The sequence below is a fragment of the Hipposideros armiger genome, unplaced genomic scaffold (assembly GCF_001890085.2).
Source record: "Hipposideros armiger isolate ML-2016 unplaced genomic scaffold, ASM189008v1 scaffold_168, whole genome shotgun sequence".
In the NCBI taxonomy this organism is placed as follows: Eukaryota; Metazoa; Chordata; class Mammalia; order Chiroptera; family Hipposideridae; genus Hipposideros; species Hipposideros armiger.
The window spans coordinates 919,620-945,648 of record NW_017731518.1 but is presented as its reverse complement, the minus strand read 5'-3'; the positions used below and the strand labels follow the sequence as shown (position 1 = coordinate 945,648).

The window sequence follows — 26,029 nt, the reverse complement described above, 5'->3', positions numbered from 1 at the left end:
AGAGAGAGAGAGAGAGAGAGAGAGGATGGGCTGTTGTTCATTCATTAATTCAGCAAATATTCAATGACTACCTACTGTTTTGTATCAGTCTCAGCCTACCAATAGCCAATGTTGTGGCTGAACCAGCCCTTAGGGTCTTACGATTGCAAGACACCCTTCAGCAATAACCATCAGGAGACTGAAAACATACAGGTTTATTATACTTACAAGACCTGGAAATTACACAGCATACCTGGAACCACACTGCAGAGAGGTCGGGGGTGGGGGCATAGGGTTTCATGGATTCACTCTTCAGTAGTGAATTTAAAACATAAGTGTGGGAGTTGAACTATCAGGAAAAGAAGCAAACAAGAAGCCCAAGTGGTCAGTTATTAAAATCAACCAAGACCTCTAAAACAAAGGAACCTCAGTTGGGGAAAGCGCATGGTTCTTCATCTGGTCAAGTGTCTGGCAATGCGTTTATTCTAGAAAGCCAGTCTACGAAGTAGATGCCTCTTTGAGATGAATGTGTCCACAATCAAAGCTTAAGTTAGGTACTTGCATTACAAAACAAAACAAACAAACAAATTCAGGGTTTACACACACCTACCATGAATCAGATTCTCAGTAGTGCCTACTAAGGGACACAGTATTTGTAAAAGTTCTGAAAAGTTTGAAAATATTAAAAGTTTTAAACAATTGATAGAATACAAATTAATCATTCTGTATTTGTCATGAAAGCTCTTTCCTGGAAACCAGAATGAAGACACATGAAGCCAAGAGCCACAGCCATCTCCCAGTTCACATATTACAATATATTAGTGAGAAATAAATCTTTGTTGCTGTAAGCCACTGAGATTTGGAGTCATCTGTTACCACGGCTTACCTAGGGAAAAGTTAACTAATACGGTAGCCATGTTTTCATCATGCAAACTAGAGAAAGAGAAAACTTATCTTCGTTAAGAGTTATTTAATGAAGTCCTTGTACAAACACCAATGACAACTTAAGAACTAATGAAACAAAAACTAGCTGTAAGAGCCACTGGGGGGGAGGGGAGGGTGTCTTTAAGATTATAACGAAAACGTGATGCCTGAATGGCATCTACTATCATAGACTTCAAACGTTAACATTTTTACACATCCAAAGTAAAGCACACAATGGTTTATGTAAATGGTTTACATTTTACAAAGAGTTTTACAATCATCTCAATTTACAGATTAGGAAACTGAGGCCCAAGATGACACCGTGGCCTTGACTCCCAGGTTTTCTGATGCCATCGTCTCTTCTTTCCTCCACATCACGCCTGATAATTAATGCAAAAGTTTTTAACCAGGATCAAATTTTGGGTGGAAGTGCCTGGATAATCTTCATTGGTAAGCATGATCGCCCACCCTACACAGCGCCCCCAGAGGCCATCACCCATTCACCTACCATCCGCCCAACACTGAAGAGCGGGGCGAACTAAAGTTTACGTCAGCGGAGCGCTCCCCCTCCCACCTTTTTTGTCCTCCACCCTTCCCGAAAGGCCAAGCGGAGCACTGCAGGCGCAATGACAGGGGAGCAAACGTGATTGGGCTGCCCTGCATCACCTGACTCCCACAAGTCGTGGGATTTGGCTCTCAGCAAACGGAAGCCCCGCGCAAAAGTGGGGTTTGCGATGGTGGGGGGAGGGGGGCGGGAGAACTAGAACCTTGGGGGAGGAGCTTGAGCGTTAGCCGCTGTCCCAGTTCTGCCAAGCAATCGTGTCCAAGTCTCTGGTTATTGTCGTACCGCTGTACAGACGCCGGGATACTACAGCGACCAGTCGCTCACTGGCCTGGCAGGTGGCCGTTCGCGTGAGCGGCACCAGGGAATGGATGCGGAAAACGCGGGCAGGTAAGGCCGGGGCGGGGCGCTGCCCCCCCCCCCGCGCCCCTCGCGGCGGGGCTGACGGGGGCGCGCACGCACGCAGGGGTCTCTGAGTGTCGCTGCCCGAGTACAAAGGCCGGGGCTGCGCTTGCGCACTGCCCGCAGGCTCTGACCACTCCTCGCCAGGGCTGCACAGGCGCGGCGACTCAGGCATCTGGGGCCCATGTTCAGTCTTTTCCGGCATTTAGTAGGCAACCGGCAGTCTCCTGTTAATATTTCTGGTTGCCATTCTTGGTTACATTTCCCTTCACCCGTCATTATGCAAAGAGCTGTAAAGATGGGAGTATCACGTATCCTTCCAAGAGTTTTCATTTTAGAGTTAGTCGATTTGCTGTGGCTTCCCTCCCGCAAAGGTTTTCTAAAAGCACTGTGAAGGGCCACAGGGTAGGTAACATTGTCTTACTAGAGCTCTTGAATTCTTAGACCGTGAATAACACTCCCAAGAAATCATCTAAAACTGTCTTCTAGTAGTCTTGGGAATGAACTTAAGAATCGTCCTTTGGGGAGTGTTAGATGCGTGGAGAGAAGGTTTTGCAACAGATTTTGACATTTGAACTGGCAGAAAACGAAATGAAAAAGAATCAGATATGATAACAGGGCCTTTTTTCAAAAGTAACGATTTACATTGGAATAAAAGACTATTAGACCTATGAAGATTATCCTGACTCTCAGTAATTAGTGGGCTCTGAAGTTAGTTAGGCAAGTTCTCTGGGCCTGTTCATGTCTGTAAAATAGGGCATCTCTGGAATCCAGTTCTGACATGCTGTGAATCAGTGTCATGTGGAAGGGAGACTCCAAAATAGTCTTAGAGTTAAGGAAAGGAGATTCATGTAGATAAAGTGGGGACTTTAGATTGACTCTGTGGATCAAATCCTAAAATAAAGCACTTCACTTTTTTCCCAGAAAAACTTCACAAATAGAAGACTTCACCACAACTTGTGGAAATCACTCTCATCTTTGTGATCTTACTTCAGATCAGAATTGAAACCTAGGTAAAGCCTACCATCAAATGAATTACATGTTATAAGACCTTATTCAGTGTCTTATACAGCAAAGTACTATGTCTCTGGTACAATATTTAGCTCAAAACTGTCCGACTTATATTCTGTATTCACTTCATCCATAGGGTTACTGATCATTTTTTATTTTGACTTGCAAAACTTGAACCTCAGGAAATACGGAGAATTCTGCGTTAATACTGCAAGGAGTTTATCCTTGGGGATTCCGAAATGACAGGCCCCAGATAATCCTGAGAAAGTGGTTCTCTGTCACCCTTACTTTGTACTAATCAAGGAATGGAACGGAATGCTGGGTAATAATGAATTTGCTTTTTATTTTGGAAGATTAGTTTCAAAAAATTCAAAAGAAAAAAATTCCATGGATATAGACTAAAAAAAAGAAAACATAGTTTAAGAGTCATAGCAAACACAGCCTAACCAGAGAGGAAAAAGGAAGATGAAGACCGGTATGCTTCTAATGGGATCAAACATGAAAAGGACATTCACCAAAGGTGGAAGTAGAATGCCAGATCAGAAATGACTGGAAAAGTGTGTCATGGATCACTGAGACTACAGACAGGAAAGATTAACCCTCAAATGAGATCAGGCAATTGAGAAATGTGCGTGACACCAAGAATAACATTTTTAGTTACAGGTGGACAGTGAGAAAGACAAGAATGGTTTGGGTTTTCTGCCTAGTTTACTGGCATGGTATTAAATGGTGACAGAAAACATAAGCACTTAGTTCTGATTTTGACTTTTCATCTCCTATGTTAAGCAAAATGATGGTAGACTAGAAATGGCAGAATGAATATCTGTAAGAGACTTTATACTCAAGATCAGTAAGGGCAGTTAAGAGAACTTTCAGCTGCTCTGACAAATCATATTTCCTGGCCTTGGATTTCAAGTGAGAGGCCAGATTACAGCAGTCTTTTAAGAACTTGTAGACAACAGGAGAGGGGCTCTGAAGCCTGAAAATAAACAGATGAGTTCCTATTTCTTCCAAAGGTGGAATGTGTCCTGTAATTTATTAACTTTGATCCTCAACAAAATGTTTACTTCTCAGTGGTTATTGAGCATATTTAAAAGGAACTAGTGAGCACTAGTCTACAGCGTAAGTTCAGAAAAAAGCAAGACCAACCAAGCTAGGTTCATTGCCTTTTAGATAATAATACTAGTCTAGACAGCATCAGGAGGAGGAGGATAGGAGGTACCTAAAATATTTAATCACCTCCTGCTGTCTTTATTGTTACAGCAAATTTACTATATACCATGCACTGTTTCAAGTGTTTTACATGTGGTAACTAGTTTAATCCTCATAACCAATGAATGAGGGGCGACTTCCCATTTTACGAATGGGGAGCGGGGACATAACGAGGTTAAGGAACTCGCCTGCAGAGCTAGTGAATGGCAGAGCTGAAATTTGAACCCAGGCAGTGTGGTTTCAAAGCCTGCCTCCCTAACAGCTGTGCCACATCACTGTGTGTGTGTGTGTGTGTGTGTGTGTGTGTGTGTGTGTGTTTGGGGGCAGGGGGGTAGGTAGCGCAAGCTGAAGATGGACTGATGGCAGTCTAATTAGGTGAAATCCAAACTGGTTTACTACTGAGTCAAGGGCAGGCTGAAGAGAGGTCTATTACTGATGTGCCATTTAGTTCTACCCCAACTTCGTTTTCTTAAAAAAACAAAAGCACTTCAAGGTACTAATGAAATGCTGACAAAATCTGTCAGCGACTTAACTCTGGGAGGTGTTTGTCGAATTGATAGTTTGAACCAGAATCCAGATAAACCCAACAGTCTGGAATGGTGAATCATCTTTTACCAAAAGAGGCACAGTCCTGTACTTAGGTGTGGAAAAATCAAATCAGTGAGATGAGGGGAAGGCGATAAAAGGGCACTTTTCATTGATGGTGAACTCAGTATGAGGAAACAGTAATGGGTGCCAGTAAAGCAGTGTCATGGGTTCCGTGATACTCTCTAGAATGAGGAACTTAGAGAGTCCTGCTCAGTTTCAGGGTGATGAGGCTATATCTGGAGTATTTTTATCCTGTTTCCTTCTGAGCACCAAAAAATGACCAAATAGTGGGGAAGCCTGGTATCATACTGTAGGAAGTTAGTTAAATGAACTGGGGACCTTGGCTTATTCTAAATCTGTATTTATAGTTTCTAGTAGACTGTGCACAGTAAGTACCCAGTAATGCCTGGTTAATACACACACTTCCACTTAGCAATACTGAGTGTAGTCTTTAAATAGTTATGATGGTATTCCATTGTAGTTTATATAACTAGTCCTTTTTAGTTGAGCATTTGGATTATTTAGCATTGATTGTTATTTTTGTAAGTATTCAGTGTTGTACATGCTTGTTTAAATGACAGATAATAAAATGTTTTTATAGATTAAACGTTTGTGTCCTTCCGGAATTCATATGTTGAAACCTAACCCCCAATGTGGTGGTATTTGGAGGGGCGCCTTTTTGAAGCGATTAGGACATGAGGGCAGAGCCCTACTAAGTGGGATCAGTGCCCCAAGGAAAGAGGCCCCTGAGATAACCCTCACCCCTTCTGAGTGAGAAGACAGCAAGAAGGTGACCCGCTGTAAACCAGGGAGCGGGCCCTCACCAGACACTCAATCTGCTGGCGCTTTGAACGTGGATTTTGCAACCTCCAAAACTATGAGAAGTAAATATTTGCTGGGCCTTAGCTATTCAATCTATTGTGTTTTGTTATAGCAGCTCGAATGGACTAAGACAAATATATTGAGAAAGAGCAATTTAAAACTTTAAAATAGTGGAAAATAATTGCAGATTAAAGAAGTTGGAGTTGTTCATTTTACAGAAAACCTTAAGGAGTTAAGTTTTAAAATCTGAATTAATTGGACTCCTCAGTGTGTGTGTGTGTGCGCGCGTGCATGTACACACACGTGTACGTTTTGAGAAAGACTGTTGGAAATATCAGGGAAATACAAAGTTTATCAATTTCAGACAATTATAAAGACCAATCCTTTGAGCACTGTTACTCAAGAGAAGGGGGTGCAGGCCGCCGCTGCCGCCGTGGTTTGTTGCCAGAAGGAAAATGGCGGATTTGGAGAAGCAGTTGTCTGATGAGGAGAAGGGTGTCAGGTGGTCACATGTCTTGCATCATGGATGGGGAAGAGGCTTGATCACTGCACTGTACACCTGAAGCTGATGTATAATATTGTATGTCAACTATAATTGAATATAAATATATATGTGTGTGTATATATATATATATATGTATGTGTATATATATAGTCATGGGACGTGGAGTATAGTGTGGGAGTGGAGTCAAGGGATTTGTGATAGATATGTATGATATTGGGGGGAAATGGGGCAGCGGATTGGGGGAGGGGGATTGTCACTTCGAGGGGTAAAAAGTATAACTATTGCACTGTGTTGTACAGCTGACACTAATTCTAAAAAAATGTGTATTTCATAATAAAAAATAATTTAATAAAAAAAAAAGAGACGGGGGGTGCAAATGGATACTAGGAGAGAGGAAGGGGTTAACGGCAGGAAAAGGAGAGGTAGCACAGAACAGTTGTGGGAACAAATGATAGCGAAGAAAATGAACAAGGGAAAATAAAATCATTCATACTTGTAAGTTTGATATCAGGGAGTTACAGAAAATAAAAACTTTGGGGCGTGTCCAGAGTCTGGACACATTTGGCCCTATTTCCTACACAATCTCTTTATATGTAGAAGTCACCGAATCTCACCCCTCATTTTCATAATGAAGGAACGCAGGTCCTGAGAGGACGAATGACTTGAATAAGTGCTCTTCAGTTGCTCTTCCTCATACAGAGACAATTATTGTTCATAAACATTGAAGAATTCTGAATTGTGAAGTAGCATTTACCATATATAAATACAACAAATGTATGTAAGAAATATTTTCACATTAAGGTTGAAAGAGATTACGCTGTGTACAAATTTAACTATTATTAGATAAAAGGAAATTAAATTATCCAGAACTTCTTAGTTTCCTAGGCTTCAAATTCACGAAGGTTTTTGTACAGTTGGAATGCTTTTTTCAGCCAAGTAATTAAGAATGTTGTAATCCACCCTCTTTTCTTTTGTTCTGGCTGTTAGGAAGCTGTTAAGATAATCAGGCTAAATTTAATATTCAAAGATGGCATATTAGCTCAGAACTTACACATTCTATTTTCTTTACCTTTATTTTTTTATTTCTGTTTTAATTTAACTTACGTAAAGTGCCAGAGATCATTTTTAGAAGACTAAGAACACATATTATAGTACATTTCTAGATTTCTTGCAAAATTGATGTATAGCTCTCAATAAAACTCCAGATTTTTGCTGCATTATTTTTCACTTCAGTCAACTGATTTCAAAAATACTAATTTTCACATTCTGAGCCCCAGAATTTCTGAAGATGCCTAACGACCCCTAACTATGCTAAAGGAGCCACATTTTGGAAATTTATTTTTTAAAGTTCAGACGCCTATTGTAATGTGAATGATGTCTCCCTAAATTGTGTATTTTAAGTTTGAATTTTTGTGAAGTGCTCAAAATGGGACACAACAGTGAAACTCTGAGAGCGGAAGGCTGCAGGCTGCCTTCTTGACAGCGTGACAGACTAAGAACAGACCTCGTGCATTCTTTTGGCCACTCAATTTATTGTGACCACATGTCTTTACTTTTATATATTCCAGCTGTTAGCATCTCAGAAAATGGACACTGGCCACAACCAGAAGTTACAATTCATTTTACTAGAATTTCCAGTTACCTAGACATATCCAACTTCTCATTAAAATATTTAAATCATAAACATTGAACAACCAATATTTTGACATTTTATTGAAAAGAGCTATAAATAGTATTAAAAGTATGAAAAAAGATGATGTTTTACTTTGGGCATGATTTAAACACCTCACTTGTCTTCATTTTTACATTTTATCTTCAAGTCCTTGTCTATGTATTTTCCTTTAGTTTGCAATACTATCTTGTATTCTTTTCCACTTTAAAATATACATGAAACATTTTCTGTGCATTTGCAGAATATCAATACACTTAATTTTTAGGGGCTGCATAATATTTTCTCATGTTGTTTACTGAATCATCGTATCATCTTTTTTAATATAATTTGAGAACAGAATATTTAAATAAAATTCTTAAGATAATAATTTAATATCTTTCTCACTAACTCTTAAACTTTTTAAAAATTAGCTTACCCTTAAAGATTAAATGCCTCTCCAGTGGCTTGCCAATTGGATAAAGAAGGGGATTGGCCCCTGTTTTTCTTGGAGAATCTAACATTCCAGCCCAGCCACCATGGATAGATAATCTGTTTCCTTGTGCCTGTCTCAGCAGCCATTTACACTTTTCCAGGAGCCATTTAAAAATGCCTTTTTAAAAAGTTATTTTATTAAGATATGACTGACAGGTTATAAAGTTGACCTGTTTGAAGTGTATTACTAGTTTGTCGTTTTAATCTCTGCTTTCTGAGCTCCCTGTCTTCTTTATCCACACAGCTCCGAGAAAGAAAACTAGTAAGTAGAGTATCTTGCCACAGAAAAGACGACTTTAATCTCCAAATAGTAAACGGTACTTACTACTTTATTTCCTAGTGTGTTTTTTCCCCTACTGCATATTTAATGGGATTATTTGGCATTAGCTGTAACTTCATTTTCATAAAATGTATTTACTTCCCTAGCTTTGTGCTGGTGGCAACAACTTGAGATGATTGTGGTTTATGGTCATCAGAAATACCTTTTGGAGATTGTTTTCTGTAAAGGCTTATGTCCCTTACATTGCACAGAATACTCTGGGCAAAGTTTAAATCATGTTCAGAAGAGAAGTTTAGAGTGTTTTTTTTCCCCATAAATTCAGACATTTACAAACTACCCACGTCTTGTCCTCAGTGGCAAAAAGGTAAAAACCCAGCAACGATTAAAAAACAGATCCAATGAATAAATAACTGAACAGGCAAATAAACCGAAGGAGAACCGTAAATTATATTGGGGGAGGGGTGGGAATGGGGAGATGTTGGTCAACGGGTACAAATTTCCAGTTACAAGATTAACAAGTTCGGCAGCGCGCGTCAGGCCCGGCGGCGGCCTCCGCGCCCTCGGGCTTGACTCCGGCTCCGGCTCCGGCTCGGGCTCGCCACGGCTGCGCCGGCGCCGTGCGGAGGAGTCCGCGTCCTCGGTGGCGGCGGCGGCGGCCGGCTCCAGGCCGGGTTTTGGCGCCGCCCGCCTGCTGCCTCTTGGCGGCTCCGGAACTCCAGCCCCCTCTCTATCAGCCTCTCGCTCCGTCTCAATACGTCGCAAGATGGCGGCCAGTGTGGGGTCGATGTTTCAGTATTGGAAGCGCTTTGATTTACAGCAGCTGCAGAGGGAACTCGATGCCACCGCAACAGTATTGGCGAATCGGCAAGATGAAAGCGAGCAGTCTCGAAAGCGGCTCATCGACCAGAGCCGAGAGTTCAAGAAGAACACTCCAGAGGATTTGCGCAAGCAGGTAGCGCCACTGCTGAAGAGCTTCCAAGGGGAGATTGATGCACTGAGTAAAAGAAGCAAAGAGGCCGAGGCAGCCTTCTTGAATGTCTACAAAAGATTGATTGATGTCCCAGATCCCGTAGCGGCCCTGGACCTCGGGCAGCAGCTCCAGCTCAAAGTGCAGCGCATGCACGACATTGAAACAGAGAACCAGAAACTTAGGGAAACGCTCGAAGAATACAACAAGGAATTTGCTGAAGTGAAAAATCAAGAGGTTACGATAAAAGCACTTAAAGAGAAAATCCGAGAATATGAACAGACTCTGAAGAACCAAGCCGAGACCATAGCTCTCGAAAAGGAACAAAAGTTACAAAATGATTTTGCAGAAAAGGAGAGGAAGCTGCAAGAGACACAGATGTCTACCACCTCAAAGCTGGAGGAAGCGGAACATAAAGTTCAGACTCTGCAAACAGCCCTGGAAAAAACGCGAACAGAATTATTTGACCTGAAAACCAAATATGATGAAGAAATTACTGCCAAGGCCGACGAGATTGAAATCATCATGACGGACCTTGAAAGAGCAAACCAGAGGACAGAGGTAGCTCAGAGAGAGGCGGAGACCTTGAGGGAGCAGCTCTCATCAGCCAACCACTCTCTCCAGCTGGCCTCGCAGATCCAGAAGGCGCCAGACGTGGAGCAGGCCACAGAGGTGCTGACCCGCTCCAGCCTGGAAGTTGAGTTGGCCACCAAAGAGCGGGAGATCGCCCAGCTGGTGGAGGACGTGCAGAGACTGCAGGCCAGCCTCACCAAGCTGCGGGAGAACTCGGCCAGCCAGATCTCCCAGCTCGAGCAGCAGCTCAGTGCCAAGGACAGCACACTCAAACAACTGGAAGAAAAACTCAAAGGACAGGCTGACTATGAAGAGGTGAAGAAAGAACTAAATATTCTGAAATCCATGGAGTTTGCACCATCCGAGGGAGCTGGGACACAGGATGCATCCAAGCCCCTGGAGGTTCTGCTGCTGGAGAAGAACCGCTCACTGCAGTCCGAGAACGCTGCCCTGCGCATCTCCAACAGTGACCTGAGTGGGCGCTGTGCAGAGCTGCAGATCCACGTTACCGAGGCCATGGCCACAGTGGCTGAGCAGAGGGAGCTGATCGCCTGCCTGGAGCAGGACCTCAGCACCATCCAGTCCATCCAGCGGCCTGATGCCGAGGGTGCAGCCGAGCACGGCCTTGAGAACATCCCGGAGCCCATCAAGGAGGCCACTGCCCTGTTCTATGGACCCTCAGCACCAGCCAGTGGCAGCCTCCCCGAGGGCCAGGTAGACTCTCTGCTCTCCATCATCTCCAGCCAGAGGGAGCGCTTCCGGGCCCGGAACCAGGAGCTAGAGGCTGAGAACCGCATGGCCCAGCACACCATCCACGCCCTGCAGAGCGAACTGGACAGTCTGCGTGCTGACAATATCAAGCTCTTCGAAAAGATCAAATTTCTGCAGAACTACCCTGGCCGGGGCAGTAGCAGTGATGACACAGAGCTGCGGTACTCGTCCCAGTACGAGGAGCGCCTGGACCCCTTCTCCTCCTTCAGCAAGCGGGAGCGGCAGCGGAAGTACCTGAGCCTGAGCCCTTGGGACAAGGCTACACTCAGCATGGGACGGCTGGTTCTCTCCAACAAGATGGCACGTACCATTGGCTTCTTCTACACACTGTTCCTGCATTGCCTGGTCTTCCTGGTGCTCTACAAGCTGGCATGGAGCGAGAGTGTGGAGAGGGACTGTGCCACCTTCTGCGCCAAGAAGTTTGCCGATCACCTGCACAAGTTCCATGAGAATGACAACGGGGCAGCAGCCGGTGACTTGTGGCAGTGACATTCCAAGTCCTCTCCCACACAACAGTGATGGCTGCAGTCCCCACCCCTGCTTATTTGGTTGCTTCTAATGACTTGGGCTTCCCTGGAGAATCTCCCATAGAAACTGCCCTTGCCCTGTAGTGCCAGAGATCCCCGCTCCCCTTGGGCCCCCTTAAAAGAATATCTCAGCCACATCAGGCATCCTAGGTCCAAAAAGTCCCCAAGGCCCAGCCAGGTGAGCCAAAAGGGCCCCTCAGCTCCATCTCAGGCTGTTGACTCAACCTGGGCCCTGCCCACAGCCTGACCACTAGCCCTGGTGGCGGAGATGCTGCGACATTGAGTTCCCACAGTTGGGATCCCCTGGGCCTCTCTATGCCAGGCTCTGGGATCCCTTAGGGCTCCCCTAGGAACCACACCCCCCACCAACAGGTAGAGGGCCCTTCCTTGCAGGCCAACAGGCTTTGAGTCCAGCCCCCCAGCCTGACTTTGTCACACAACACCCCACCCCAAGAAGCCCCAGAGGGTGGGATAGTTTCTGTCACCCCCTTTCTGCTCCAAGATCCACCATGATTTTTGCTTTCTTCCTTAGCAAGGTATTCTGGCTTCTAGGTGAGAAGGCGTCTCCAGTAGCCACTCATGCCCTAGGCTCATCAGACCCAAGGATGGTCTGAAGCCAAGGTGCTTCTTGGCCAAGCAGAACATCCTAGCATGGCCACCTTGGGGCCACCGGCAGACCTTCCCAAGTTAGATTTGCATATTCAGCTTTGCACATTTTGAATAAACACATAGTTGCAGCCACAAAAAAAAAAAAAAAGATTAAGTTCTGGGGACTAATGTACAGTGTGGTGATTATAGCTGACAATACTGCATTACGTACTTGAAGGTTGCTAAGAGAGCTGATCTTAAATGGCCTCACCACAAAAAGGAAACGATAATTATGTGACTTGATGGAGGTGTTAGCTAAAACTAGGGCAGTAATCACTTTGCAGTATGTAAGTGTACCAAATCAACACGTTGTACTCCTTAAACTTACACAGTGTTTTTTGTGTCAGTTATATCTCATTAAAGCTGGCGGGGCGGGTGGGTGGGGGGGGTTTGGTCAGGCTGGAGGGAAAAGTTAGGTTGGAGAGAATCTTTGTGACAAGAAGACTAAATACTGAAGTCGGAACACAAATGACACTTTGACCCTGTGTGGTGGGCCTTTCCAGTCTCTCTACTAGAAAATTCCCATGATCTCATTTCAGAGAAAGTACAGGCTGACTTGACAGGACTGGTAAGCTTGATTGATGACACATCTTGTCATTAAACTGTGTGAGAGAATTAATTAGTGTTTGGTTAGTAGGCTCTCAGTAAAGTTTGGGTGACTGTGTACATATGAGACTATATCTCCCTCCTCTCTTCTCACCTATAATATTATCAACTCTAAATAAATAGTAAAATCTGATTTCAGAATATTTGCATCCTGAAGATTTTTTTATAGCTGGTGGTTTAAACTTGCTTTCGGGTAATTTTACCCTCATGTCTTAATATTTAATTGTCCTTTCAGCTGTTCACTTGAGCAGGCTCAAGCTTTTTGCACATTTCCATTTCAACAAATGATGGCTGAAGCTCCTAATATGGAAGTTACGAACGAACAGCAAACGCCAGCGGAAGTTCCAGACCCAGCTCCTGCTCAGGAACCTGTAAAAGGTAGTTTTCATCAGGACAGGATAGAAAATTAGCTATTCGGATTAGCCAATTTATTTAAGGAAGGGTTTAATGATAAATTTTAGCTCCATTTTAGTGTTAAAAATTTTAATGCATTTTAAAGTACTTAATAGGAGCCAAGCACTATGATAGATTTGGGGGACTAAAAGAACACGGATCCTGCCTTGGAATGTCTCATAATCTAGTAGGGGAAAATAATAAGTTAAGATACATTACGCCTCGGCACACAAAGCGGTGAAGGGGGCATAGGATGCTGTGAGAGCTCATGGGGTTGGCACCTAACTCGGACGGAGGCCCAGAGGCAGCTTCCCAGGGCTCTGAAGTTCAGAGGTGAGGCGACTTCATCCCCATGAAGAACGGGATGAGCAAAATTCCAGACCGCGCGAGCAGCATGCACCAAAGCAGTGATTCTCTGTCACTCTAGCCTGGGGACAGCACAGAAATGGTGAGAGGTGAGGCTGGATGGGGACAGTTGAGGCTTCTTTAACCTAAAGAATGTATATCCTGTCCCAAAGGCAGTGGAGAGCTGCTGAGAGAATGTAAGCAGAGAGTGACTTAAATATAATGGTATTTTAAACTATCAGTCTGGAATTTTTACAGAGCATAGATTGGATGGTAGAGAGCAAGCAGAACTTAGAGGCAAAGAGGAGATTAGAGACTGTGAATAATCCAGGGAAGAAATGAGGAGGACCTGAAGAGTGGAAAAAGACAGGAACTACTCAGGAGATAGAATTACCTGGCCATATAAGTGGATTTCATGTGGGGAGTGAGGGAGAAAGAGGAATATGGAAGTAACTCCCAGGCAATTGAATGAGGGAGGTACCATTCACCATGATAGAGAATTAGAAGAGAAGAGACTAGATTTGGGGATTGGGGTGGAGGAGAGAAAGTAATGATTTTCTCCAGTGTAGCAGTACTGTATGAGAAATGTGCTCCGAGTTCCAGTCTGTGATTCCAGGAACACATCTGACTGCACTGCATTGGAGATACCCCGGACCTTGACTCCTATTTTTCTGGGCAGGAAGCACTAGGACTCCCCAGCTACAAGCCAATGGATGTGGGTCCCTTGGCACAGGGAGTGGCTAAAGCAGTGTCAGGTAGAAAAAGGGGGGAGGACAGGAGGCTGGGTTGGGAAAACACAAGAAATGATAAGAGGGATGTTAAAGAACTAAGGATTAGAAAACCAAGGCTTCCTGTTGGGTACTTTAGGTCACTGGTTCTTGACCAGGGGTCACGGGACATTTGTGATTGTCTGGAGACACCTTTGATTGTCATGAATGACAGGGTACTACTGGCACCTAGTGGGTAGCTGTTAAATATAGTATGCTAAACATTCCATAATGTGCAGGACAGGCCCCCACAACCAAAAATTATTCAGCCTGAGATAGTGGTGCTGAGATTGAGAAACTTTGCTTTAGGTCCCGAGATCAGATCCCTAGTCTTGACTTTTGAAAAAATATTCTACACCCAGCAGTCCCACCAACTTCTGAAAACAAGTCAAGGTGCAGTGCTGTCAGAACACAGATGGTATTTCTCTTCTTCCCTAGAAAGCTGTGTATAGACCATTTCCCAGGACTGAGATTTAAATGTATTTGTCATTCTTGTGGTCAAAAAAAAAAAGAAAAGAAAATATTGCCAAGCCAGAGATTTCATCCCCAACACCTCGAAATTCACCTCTTTGGCTGTGTGTGGAACAGACTATATAATCAGAATCTCTCAAACAAGTCCACAGGCCATTTGAGGCTTTCTACTGCTCAGAATTTGGGGGAAATTGAGTTAAAATATTTCCCTTCCTCCTTGTTTTTCTACCTACGTATTCTTTCAGTTGTTTACTCAACTATTTATGTATTTGCATTTGGAATTCCTATACATAGTACATAGATACGCTGTATCCGTGAGGAGGCCAAGATGCCAGGTAACATTGTGTGGAAAATCAATCTATGATTATTATGGACGTTTTGTCCCAAGAACAGCCAGGGGAAGAAAGGAGGGTGGGGGGTGGGGCCACATGAACCCTGTTCTAGGGTGAAACCAGGGGAAGTTACTGCAGATGTTCCGAAATAGAAGAGAAAGGTAAAAACGGTGTTGATAGGATGACTTCTGGGAAAGATGTCTAAAGTTTCTGCATCTACATTCTGGAAATCATTGTGTTTCAGAGACTCCAAAAGGGAGGAAAAGAAAACCCAGAAAAACAGAACCCAAAAAACCAGTGGAACCCAAAAAACCTGCTGAGGCCAAAAAATCTGCCAGGTCCACAAAATCAAAAGAAAAGCAAGAAAAAATTACCGACAACTTTAAAGTGAAAAGAAAAGTTGACCGTTTTAATGGTGTTTCTGAAGCTGAACTTCTGACCAAGACTCTCCCAGACATTTTGACCTTCAATCTGGACATAGTGATTGTAAGGATTTTTTTAAATTTTAATTTAATTTATTTTAATTATTATTAGTTTCAGGTGTACAAAATAATGCAATAGTTATCCTTTTCACTCCTCACAAAGTAGATTGTAAGGATTTTTGTCCTCATTTGGTTTTATAAATAGCATTGGTGGTTTAACTTAACCTTTATCCTTGCAAATAATTTTGCCTAAAAGAACCATTTCTAAGAATCCTTTTGGTAGTAAATGCTGTCACCTTCATGAGGTTGAATTATACGGGAGGGTTTAAGAGGGTGGGCTCCAGCGTGGGGCTGTCTGGTTTCCAATCCTACTCTGTGGGTATGACCCTGGACAAACCTTAATCTTATTGGTGAATTAAGGGTGATAATAGTACCTCCCTCATAGGGTTGCAATTAAATAAAATAATCCAAGTGAATCACTTAGATTGCATGACACCTGTGAGTTCTCCATAAATGACAACACTGATTTTGAACTTTGATTTTTGGCTATAACTTTAGGAACATCAGTATGCCAACAACTATAGATGATGTGGAGTAAGCTGTTTGTTGAAGTTAAGAAGCAGACTTGTGGCTGGACTTGGGCTCAGATTGACTGATTGCTTCAGGACCTTTCTTTCCACCCCAGTTGGGTGGGGGTGGGAGCCTAGGGAGATGAAAACTGGTTTTTAAAAACACAGCAATACTTCTAATATAAAGGAAATTTCTTTCCTCAAAATGGAATACTTTGTTTGGATCAAGAGTAGGTAATTGATAAATGATATTGTTTATGATGTGGGATTAAATGCTTATTTTATTTTATTTATTTATTTTTTAGCTGAGCCATCCTGCCACCTGTTGGCAGCTCAGCAGCAGCTCAGCTCGGGCCAGGAATCGAACCGGCGACCCTGTTGCTCAGAGCTCGCACTCTTGAGCGAGCTCTTAACCAACTGAGCCACTCGGCCGGCCCATAAATTTTTATTTTCATAAATTCAGTTTTGTCCACCACTCCTCCATAGAAGTCCTAAGGCTAATTAAACCTTACTTTTCAAAACTAAAATGTATAAACATTTCTTGTAGATTGGCATCAACCCAGGACTAATGGCTGCTTACAAAGGGCATCATTACCCTGGACCTGGAAACCATTTCTGTAAGTGGTTACTTTTTCTTATTATTTTACTTTTAAACTAGATATCTTTGTTAATAGCCTGGGTTTTTCTTAAACCGAGTTGTGTTTTTAATAGGAGAGATTGTATATGTGTAAACATACATAAATGTTTTCTGTGTACACAAAAATAAAAGGTTTGAAATGATATGTCACTGTTAACATTTTGGTTTATGAAAAGGAGTATTTCTCTTTCATTTGAATTGTTTCAAATGAGTTTAACTACGTTTTTTTAAGGAATTTTTTTTTTTTAGTTGTTATCTACAGACATAGTAACAATAACAGTACATGGTTGTGCCAGTGCAGACAGAATACTGACCTTTCCAGATTTCTGCTGATTATTTCCAAGGAGAGATGAAATGAAATGTCTTGATCATTGACAGTCAAGTTGTAGTAGTTAAGAAAGCTGTGATTAAGAAGCAAAAAAAAAAAAAAAAGAAAGAAAATAAATAATAAAATAAAAAGAGCAAAAGAAAGAAAAAAGAATAGAAGGAGGAAGAAAAAAAAAAGAAATGCTGTGATTGGAGACATTCTCTACAGATATGTTGTATCTAGCAGAAAATAGTATTAAAGACCCTCAAACTTGAAGAGTGAGCTTTCAAACCAAGCGTAACTACTGTTGTATTGTCCTGTATATCAGTGGTCTTGCCTAACAAGGCACTCAGTAGGCCTTTGGGAAATACTAATTGATTATTAAAGTAACATTAAAAACTTTTAGGGCAAATGAGAGTAATGTGCTTTGGGAACTAATAACATAACTGTCTCCATTATTTAAACAACTTTTTTCTAGAGAAGTTTGAGCTTTACATTTTCTCCACTGTCAAAGCGTTTCAATGTTCTGAGTCTATTGGTGTGTGTTTATCTGTTTGAGGTATTCGGGGCAGGCGGTGGTAGCACCAATTATTAGAAAGGAAAACAAACAGTTTTAAAGTTTCCTACACTGACTGTGTATTCTTGACAGGCATTTGTTTACCTTAACCCCCTGTGAAAAGGAGATGAGATAATAGTAATATCTCATAAGATAATTATAATGATTGGTTGAGATAACCCATGCAAAGGGCTTAGCTTAATACCTAGCATATAGTAATTGCTCGACATGATATTTGACCTATGTGATAATCTTTTTTTTGTTGGTTTTTTAATTTCAAGAATACAGTGGAGACTACCACATCAGTCCACAGGGCACAAACCTTTGACCTTCTACAGAAATAAACCAAACTCTCTTTTTCACAGGGAAGTGTCTGTTTATGTCAGGACTGAGTGAGGTCCAGCTGAACCATATGGATGATCACACTTTACCAGGGAAGTACGGTATTGGATTTACCAACATGGTGGAAAGGACCACACCAGGCAGCAAGGATCTTTCCAGGTAATTATAGAACATTTATTTTTAAAGGTTGGAACGTTAGCCACTCTGGTGCCTCATGCACTCTAAGAACATCATATGTATCTAGTTCAAGCTGAGCCTAACAAATAGTATATGAATTGGTCTTTTTTTGAAAGTTCTCTGAATCTAGCATATTATAAATATTGCCATACTTATATTTTGACTACTTTTTAATTCAATTTTAGTAAAGAATTTCGTGAAGGAGGACGTATTCTAGTGCAAAAATTACAGAAATATCAGCCACGAATAGCAGTGTTTAATGGAAAATGTAAGATTTACTTTTAAATTTTATCTTTTTTCTTTGCTAACTTTATGGGCAATGTAAATGTGTTTGTATTTCATTTTAGGTATTTATGAAATTTTTAGTAAAGAAGTTTTTGGAGTAAGGGTTAAGAACTTAGAATTTGGACTTCAACCCCATAAGATCCCAGACACAGAAACTGTAAGTCCTTAAAATTACATTTGTAAATCACCTAAATATGAATTTTTATTGTACCTAGTTTCCCTTTTTTATCTGTTCTATACATTGTAATGTATTCCATGAAAAAACACACACTGTATTTTGTTGAGTAAAATCTATATATATCAACTTGAACTAATAGTTGCAAATTAACTCAGATACTGTTACAGTTTTATTAGGAAAAGAAACATTTGATGTTATGTTATTTGGCTAAAATATTGAGAGGAGCTACATTCAAAACATATTTAATGGAATATTCTATCAAATTCAAGTGAGTTAACCCTCGTTCAGTTGTGAAACAAACATGTCAATATAGACATCCTGTTTAGTAAAATTGCTATTTGCGCCATTTACATATATGAGTCCACCTTCATTTTAGAACCATATAAATAGCACTGCGCAGTTGTAGACACATCCAGCCAACCTGACTGGCACTTGGTGCTGTTGTCTTATGGCATCATGAAATACCACAGTGGTTTTCAAACGGTCATTTTTGCAGACGTTTGCAAAGCTTCTGCAGACGTTTGGTTCAAATTTTGCTTCCTAAATACAGTTTTAATTTTTATTTACAGCTTTTTAAGAAAACAACACACACGCACAGACCCATGTGCTATAGATAGCGCTTTAAATGATGGAGAAGCCAGTGTGCAGACAGGTGTTTACAGAGACCTCAGAATAAAGTTTCTACCACCTACATACATTTGAACTTCCCCTTTTTAAATTTCTTCTGTTTTTAACGTCTTATAAATATGAGATTGATGAAGTGGGTTGTAGCACTAGTCTTTCTTTAAATTGAGGCCTACCCTTCTCTACTTAGGTAAAATTGTACAGGTGAGTTCGCTACTTCCTGTGAGTACTGAATTATTGTCCGTTCAATGCCAGATGAGGCTCTGGTACATCTCTCAGATATGTGATTGCAGTAGTGCAATAATGAGTGAACTTGAATCATGTCACAATAGGTAGTTCTAGCTCTTATAATGAGCTGTAAGTGCATTTATGTTTTAAAATTTATAGTCTCACTCTTAAATGTATAAGAGATACATTGTTATATATTTTGTTATGCTCTGTGAAAGACAGTTTGTCATCCAAAATGTCTAGGAATTTATCCAACAAATACACTCACACCTGTTCTAAATTGAATATGTACAAGGCTTTTCACTTCAGCTTGCAATATGAAGAGATCAGAAACAACCTAGATGCTCTGGTTAAATAAATATGAAAAGTACTACACAGTTAGAAAAAAGGAAGCTCTTTTTACTCTGATATAGTGTCTGATACAGAATTATCTCAAAAGCAAGTTGCAGGACAGGGAGTAGAGCATGTCACCATTTATGTGTGTTTTTGAAGGGATGAGGGAGAATACAGGTTTCAGACATGTATGATTGTATATTTATGGAATACTTCCGGAAAACTTTGCCCTTGGGAAAGAGAACTAGGTGGATAGAGACAGAATTGGGAGGGAAGACTTTTCATTGTAAACTTTTTGCCCTTTTCTACCTTTGGAATTGTGAACCATATATTTACTATTAAGAAGAAAAAACTATTAATTGATAGATGAACATTGTGGGTGGGGGAGCCTCGTTGTTTTTTTATTTATTGACTGTGTAATAAGTAGATATTACAAATTTGAACTCAAACACAACTACTTTATTTTGCACATATGGCAAGTATCAAGTTATTAACCCAAAGAAAGATTAGTTTTCTAATCTCAATATGAGTGGATTCAATGGCTATTTCTATAACTATAAAATTTTATGATTCTAGCTCTGCTATGTCATGCCATCATCCAGTGCAAGATGTGCTCAGTTTCCTCGAGCCCAGGACAAAGTTCATTACTACATTAAGCTGAAAGACTTAAGAGATCAATTGAAAGGCATTGAACGAAACGCAGACATTCAAGAGGTGCAATATACATTTGACCTACAGCTTGCCCAAGGTGTGTCACCGTTATCGATCCTTGTATTTATTTCATGTATATATACATTGCAGAAGGTATGTTGTGGATTTAAAAGCAGGAGAAAAACAATTATATTTCTAGCCAGAGTGCTCTGATAATGGATACTAGTTCACTGTTAAAATATCCTTTTACCAAGGTCATCCATCTACTACAGATGTTGAGGATATAAGAAACATAGTAGCTCACCTAAAATTAAATCTTACAGGCTTTTAATTTAGTATATGTTAATTTAGTATATGAGTTAATTTAGTATATGTTACAAATAGTTTAAAAGATTATAGCAATACAGCTGAAACTAATTCTAAAAAATGTGTATTTCATAATAAAAAATAATTTAATAAAAAAAATAAAAAAAGATTATAGCAAAAGATGTATCTTAGTATATGTGAACATTCGAGAAAAAGATTTCTTTGTCCTGATTTCTGTATAGCGCTGTTTTTAAAATTGTTGTACAAAATCAGTTTTAAATCCCTTTTACCTTCGTCACAGAGGATGCAAAGAAGATGGCTGTTAAGGAAGAAAAATATGATCCGGGTTACGAAGCAGCATATGGCGGGGCTTATGGTGAAAATCTGTGCAATAGTGAACCTTGCAGCTTCTCCTCAAATGGGCTGAGTATGTCCTCCTTCCCCATGTTTGTTCCTTTCAAAGACTTGGTTTGGTCAGGATTGGCAAAAAAAAATTTTTTTAAGTATATTATTGAAAAATGGGAATAGTAATATAAGAATTTATTTAGTGACTTACAGAGAAAATTTGATGGTTATTGAATGTTTAGCTACACAAACGTTCAAAGCTCATTTTCTTTAAGTCCATGACACTAATAAGTCATCCTAGTGGCGTTTTCCTCCCCAAATAACAAATGAAGATTTTTCAGTCCTATATCTGAAAATCAAACAGAAACTTATAATAAAGAAGGCTTGCTTAACTATTTCAATGACAGTTCTCCTTCACCGGACAGCTGAAATCTCCTAATTTGATGATTTAAAACTTCTAAACAGAATAAACTAACATCCTTTTCCCCGCAGCAGCTGACAGTGGAAACGCAACTTTCGGTGATGTTCCAAATGGGCCGTGGATGAGCCAGTCATTTACAGACCAGATTCCTTCCTTTAATAATCTTTGTGGGACGCAAGAACAGATGCAAGGAAACCACGCGTAGGAACCGTGCTTCTCAGCTCTGCTCCAATGCTGCAGTTTTAATGCAGTTGTCAGTTTGCTAACCCAAGAATTTTCTTAGTGTTTTACTCTGGTGACATAATCATAATACAGTTGTGTGGTAGAATCAACTGTATAAACCTATTATAAGTAGTTTAGAAGGAAAAAGGAGGGTTTTCTTGTATATGTGTTTTTGTATTCGAATTAACTGCCATTCCAGCATTTTATAAACGCTCTTTCATTGATGAAGAAATTGATTTTCTTTTGAGAGTCACTTTTAATCTGTAATTTTAAAATGTGACAGTCTGAATATTTATACGTGATTATTAACTGCATAAACTTAGATCCACCATTGTCCCTTTTTTGCCTAAGAAGGGCATGCTAATAATTAGAATTACTGGTAAAGAGGCACATGTGTTGGTTTTCATATGTGAAATTAAGCCTCAGTGGAGCCTCACTTGGTAGTTTTTAGTGGCGTTTGCTGGGCTTCCTGAGTCATATTCATACCCAGACCCCTGCTTTCGCAATGGTGAGCATTTCCGAAAGTTGCTTAGCTGTACAGATGTGGAGTGTGACTATGCAGCAGGGAGACTCCCATGGCCTTACCTGACAGGGCACCGAGCCCAGGCTTTGGCCCCTGCGTGTTAATCCTCTAATAGGCAGAAACGGTTCTGCCAGAATGGTAGGATCCAGAGAATGCAGTAGACCTTTTCAATTTTACTTCATCTGTCTTACTTGAGAGACATACATTTTATAGGGAAGGAACTGAATTTCTGTCTTAGCATCACCCTTCAAATTTTATCCTCCTTGGCTTTAAGGATATAACGTGGCAAGTGTTGAGAAATGAATTTTCAGGCTGAGCAACAAGGTGCTGGAGGTGTTTGATCATGTTATTTAAACTGGTGCTTTATGTACATGAGATGTACTGATATTAGTAATACAGAATTCTTCTCACTAGGGAAAATCTAATAAGCCTGTAATTTAAAAAATCCTTTCTCTGCATCATTGCTGATTGTTACTGTGGACTAAGGAAACCTCATGGTAAGGTTAATTTGAAGTAACGTCCCTTTGATTTTCTAATGCATTTTCCATGGTGCTATGAATAGTCCAGACTACTAGGCCTGGCAGATGTAAAGCTGGGTATTCGGACATGCCATTTGCATTCACTCCTGATCACTTACACCCAAGGAGCATGCTTTTTAATATGGAAATATTTATGAGGTGTGGTGTTGTTTTTTTCCCTAAGAGGTTATATGGCCTATTCTTTTTATAGTAAGAGAAACAAATCCTTGTTGTGAATCTTAACATGCTTTTTAGCTGTGGCTATGATGGATTTCATTTTTCTTTTAGTCTAGGTCAAGCTGTGTAAAGTCATTCATGTTATTTAAATCATGTACTGTACTGCTGTTTACATGGATGTTTTGTGCAGGTGCTTTGAAGTGCCTTGCATCAGGGATTAGGAACAATTGAATTATTTTTTCATGGGACTATGTAAAGCATGTAACTAGGTATTGCTTTGGTATATAATAATTTGTAGCCTTACAATAGAGTTTTTTTTTTTAATTTAAGTGGAGAAAGTACCCTTTAAATTATGATTGACACTCATTAGAGAATGGGTTTGAGGATTTTCCAAGCATAAAACAATGGTGTTTTCATTAAATATGGACAGATGACTAGTAAATGTTGATATATCCTATACATGACAATATGAGACTTTTTCATTAAGTAATATTGAAAAAAATTTTAAATTCCTTTGAAAGTCTGATGGTTTTTACAATAAAAAAATATTATGAATGATTATCCTTAAGTTGCAGGCTTTTCTTTAGCAAGAATGTTATTCTTTCCCCCTTTAAACCTGAGATCGGTTTACCTTCTATTATATTTATCATGTAGAATGTATATATATATATATATATATATATATATATATATATATATAATGAAAATCATTAAAAATCTATGATTTTTATTTTTTCAGACATGTTTTAAATGTAATACAAAAGATTGTCAACCTGTTAAAAAATACCTACATATGAAAAATACATTTAGATATTTAAAACGTTTTTAGATATAATTGTCATTGAGTTAAGCAAATGGATTGCCGAAACCCAGATGGGTTTGTTCTTTCCAACAACGTATTTCACTCACATAATCCTGATTTCCATAATTACCATTGTGCTTAAGGCAGTCAGTCGATACCTGCGTGATCCAAGGTACCATATGCACACAGTAACTTTTGTTTTTTATATTGTGGATCATATGTATCAATGATACTGTTCATAAAGAATGGTGTTATAGTAGGCTACAAATGGACGAGTCCACATTTTTATACAGAAAATATTTAAAATGTCAAGTTGTATCAGCTATTGTGATTGAGTTTAAAGATCCCTGCAGGGTCAGGAACAAACCAGCTTTCCCATAAGTCATTGTGAACACTGGGGAAGTCCCAAGGTTTGTGTCTTCCATTCCAGTGCAGTAATTTTGCTTCTTGCAGAAAATGCTCCGAATATCTGGTATCTGGATTCCAGCCTTCATTGCGTTTAGAGAAAAGTAATAGTCTTGTTAGAAAATAAAATTTTTATATTAAAAATTGAATGCAGGTTCATTATAAAAAAAATAAAAATTAAATCAAAGAGTATGCATTGACATTACCACCCACCCTAAATCTCCAAAATAACCATTGTTAGAGTTTCTCATGAAATCTTTTCAGTGATACTCTACCTGTACACCAGTATTTATGTAAATATGCATGTGTGTATCTTATGTATGTGTGTGTACAGTAAAACCTTGGATTGCGAGTAACGTTTGCGAGGCTTCCACAATATGAGCAAACATTTCTAATACATTTTAATGTGGTAAACAAGCAATGTCTTGCAATACGAGTGGTTTGTTTCCGGAACGATAGGCTCGCAAACCAAGGTATTACTGTATACACATATATGTTTTTATTGTTTGTTCGTTCTTTTGTGTTTTTTTTTTTTTTTAGCTAAGCCATCCTGCCACCTGTTGGCAGCTCAGTGGCAGCTCAGCTCGGGCCACGAATCGAACCGGTGACCCTGTTGCTCAGAGCTCGCTCTTAACCAACTGAACCACTCAGCTGGCCCTCTATATTTTAAAATGTATTTGTAACTTGCCCTTTACAATTACTGTCTTAGGAAACTTTCCACAGTAGTACATGTGGATTTAAGGAAATATTTTTAATGACTACATAGACTGAATACATGATTCTTTATTTAGGGAGTTTCTTATTAAGGACATTCAGGTTGTGTCCCTTCACTAGCATAAACACTGCTATAATGAACAGTCTTCTATGCATGTCTTGTGCATGCACGAGTATACAAATACATCTGTAGGATAAAATCTTGTAAGTGGAATTGCTAGATTGAAGGGTGTGTGCCTTTCACATTTTGATAGGAGATTGCCAGATTGTCCGCAAAAGAACTTGTAATAGTTTCCCTCCAACCCAGCGTTTACGGGAGCTCTTGTTTTTCTACATTTTCCCTCAATATGGCAACATTTTCTTTTAAATGGTCTGATTTTTACCATATGAAATGTGACGAAGAGTAAGACCTACTTTTTAACAAACAGCTATCTCCATTTGAATAGTATCCCCCTCATAAGTAATCACTTAGAGACTGTGTATTTACCCTAATATTGCCGTTGCTCAGAATAGTTTTAGAACATCTCTTCAAGAAGGACAATAAGAACTTGTGAATGTAAATCTTTTTTTAAAATATCCATTATGGTGTTAAATTTTCTTTCTAAGAAAGGGAATTTGACATTTTTAAAAAATAGCTGAAAGTCCATTGAGTAAAGAGATGTTGAATAGCTAGAATTATGTTATTCTAGATTAACATATGATATAAGAAAAAAAACAAACACCAAGAACCTGTCTTCTGTTATTCATAAACATGTCTGTGAAGGCAGTTGCGGAAGAGGAGCTCGGCGTTTCAGGCTATAGTATCATAATTGGAATAATTACCGACTTCCAAAGAATCTATACAAAGGTGATATTAATTTGGGAAGAGACACCTTCATGTGACATGTCTCCACTAAGTAGGACATCTCTCAGCTCCGTGACTGAAGGACTCTGTAGGGGCTTGCACGTTGGCTTTTAGCTAAATAGTTTTCATAACTTTTAAAAATCTTAAGCTTCTATGTTTAGACTCAAACTTAATACCCATTAGTGTTACATTGCTTTCTGCTTTCAGAACACTGTAAAACCGAGTCATTTTTCAAATGATCACTTGTGTTGATTTACTTTGCAGACCATCGCTGATTCCAAAACCTTCAGCACAGAAAATGTTCTTTTCTACAAAGAAAAAGGACTTTCCCCTTTGGAAGATCCTGTGCCTTCCTACTTGTCAATAAATCAGATATTTCATAAGATGTAATTCTGAGTCTCTGTTCAAGATCATAACATGCTCTAACATTATCGATCCAAGCTCCGCATAGCTGTGCCTACACTACATTTTTTTTTAAATTTTTATTGGGGTATTGGGGGGATGGGAACAGTGAAGGGGAATTGGGGGAAGGGGAACAGACAAGTTGCTGTCCTTTTGTTCTTCAGTCTAGTTGTGGAGGATGTTGCTTCACTGGCCCAAGTTGGCACCATCATT

At 40.1% G+C, this 26,029-nt stretch overlaps 2 protein-coding genes and 1 pseudogene across 6 annotated transcripts in view; 2 read left to right on the top strand and 1 right to left on the bottom strand.

The window, feature by feature from the left end:
• Positions 1-1,682: 1,682 nt before the first annotated feature.
• Positions 1,683-23,217, top strand: TDG (thymine DNA glycosylase). Of its 5 annotated transcripts, XM_019651881.1 has the most exons (12): positions 1,684-1,855; positions 2,792-2,880; positions 8,393-8,465; positions 12,756-12,898; positions 15,073-15,314; positions 16,367-16,436; positions 17,685-17,820; positions 18,024-18,106; positions 18,186-18,280; positions 20,063-20,234; positions 20,745-20,870; positions 21,281-23,217. In XM_019651881.1, exons 4-12 carry the CDS (start codon positions 12,805-12,807, stop codon positions 21,412-21,414), a joined length of 1,152 nt encoding a protein of 383 aa, XP_019507426.1. In that variant the 5' UTR covers positions 1,684-1,855; positions 2,792-2,880; positions 8,393-8,465; positions 12,756-12,804; the 3' UTR covers positions 21,415-23,217. The 5 variants fall into 5 exon arrangements, with proteins under 5 accessions (XP_019507425.1, XP_019507426.1, XP_019507428.1 ...); XM_019651883.1 differs by lacking the exon at positions 2,792-2,880; XM_019651882.1 differs by lacking the exon at positions 8,393-8,465.
• Positions 8,889-12,653, top strand: LOC109387775 (protein CASP pseudogene; annotated as a pseudogene).
• Positions 23,218-23,279: 62 nt separating the features above from the next.
• GLT8D2 (glycosyltransferase 8 domain containing 2) overlaps positions 23,280-26,029 on the bottom strand; it is a 31,744-nt gene continuing 28,994 nt past the window's right edge. The window contains exon 10 of the mRNA XM_019651885.1: positions 23,280-23,939. Coding sequence (XP_019507430.1) covers positions 23,770-23,939 — 170 coding nt within the window. The 3' untranslated portion in view covers positions 23,280-23,769. The remainder of the gene's footprint in view (positions 23,940-26,029) is intronic.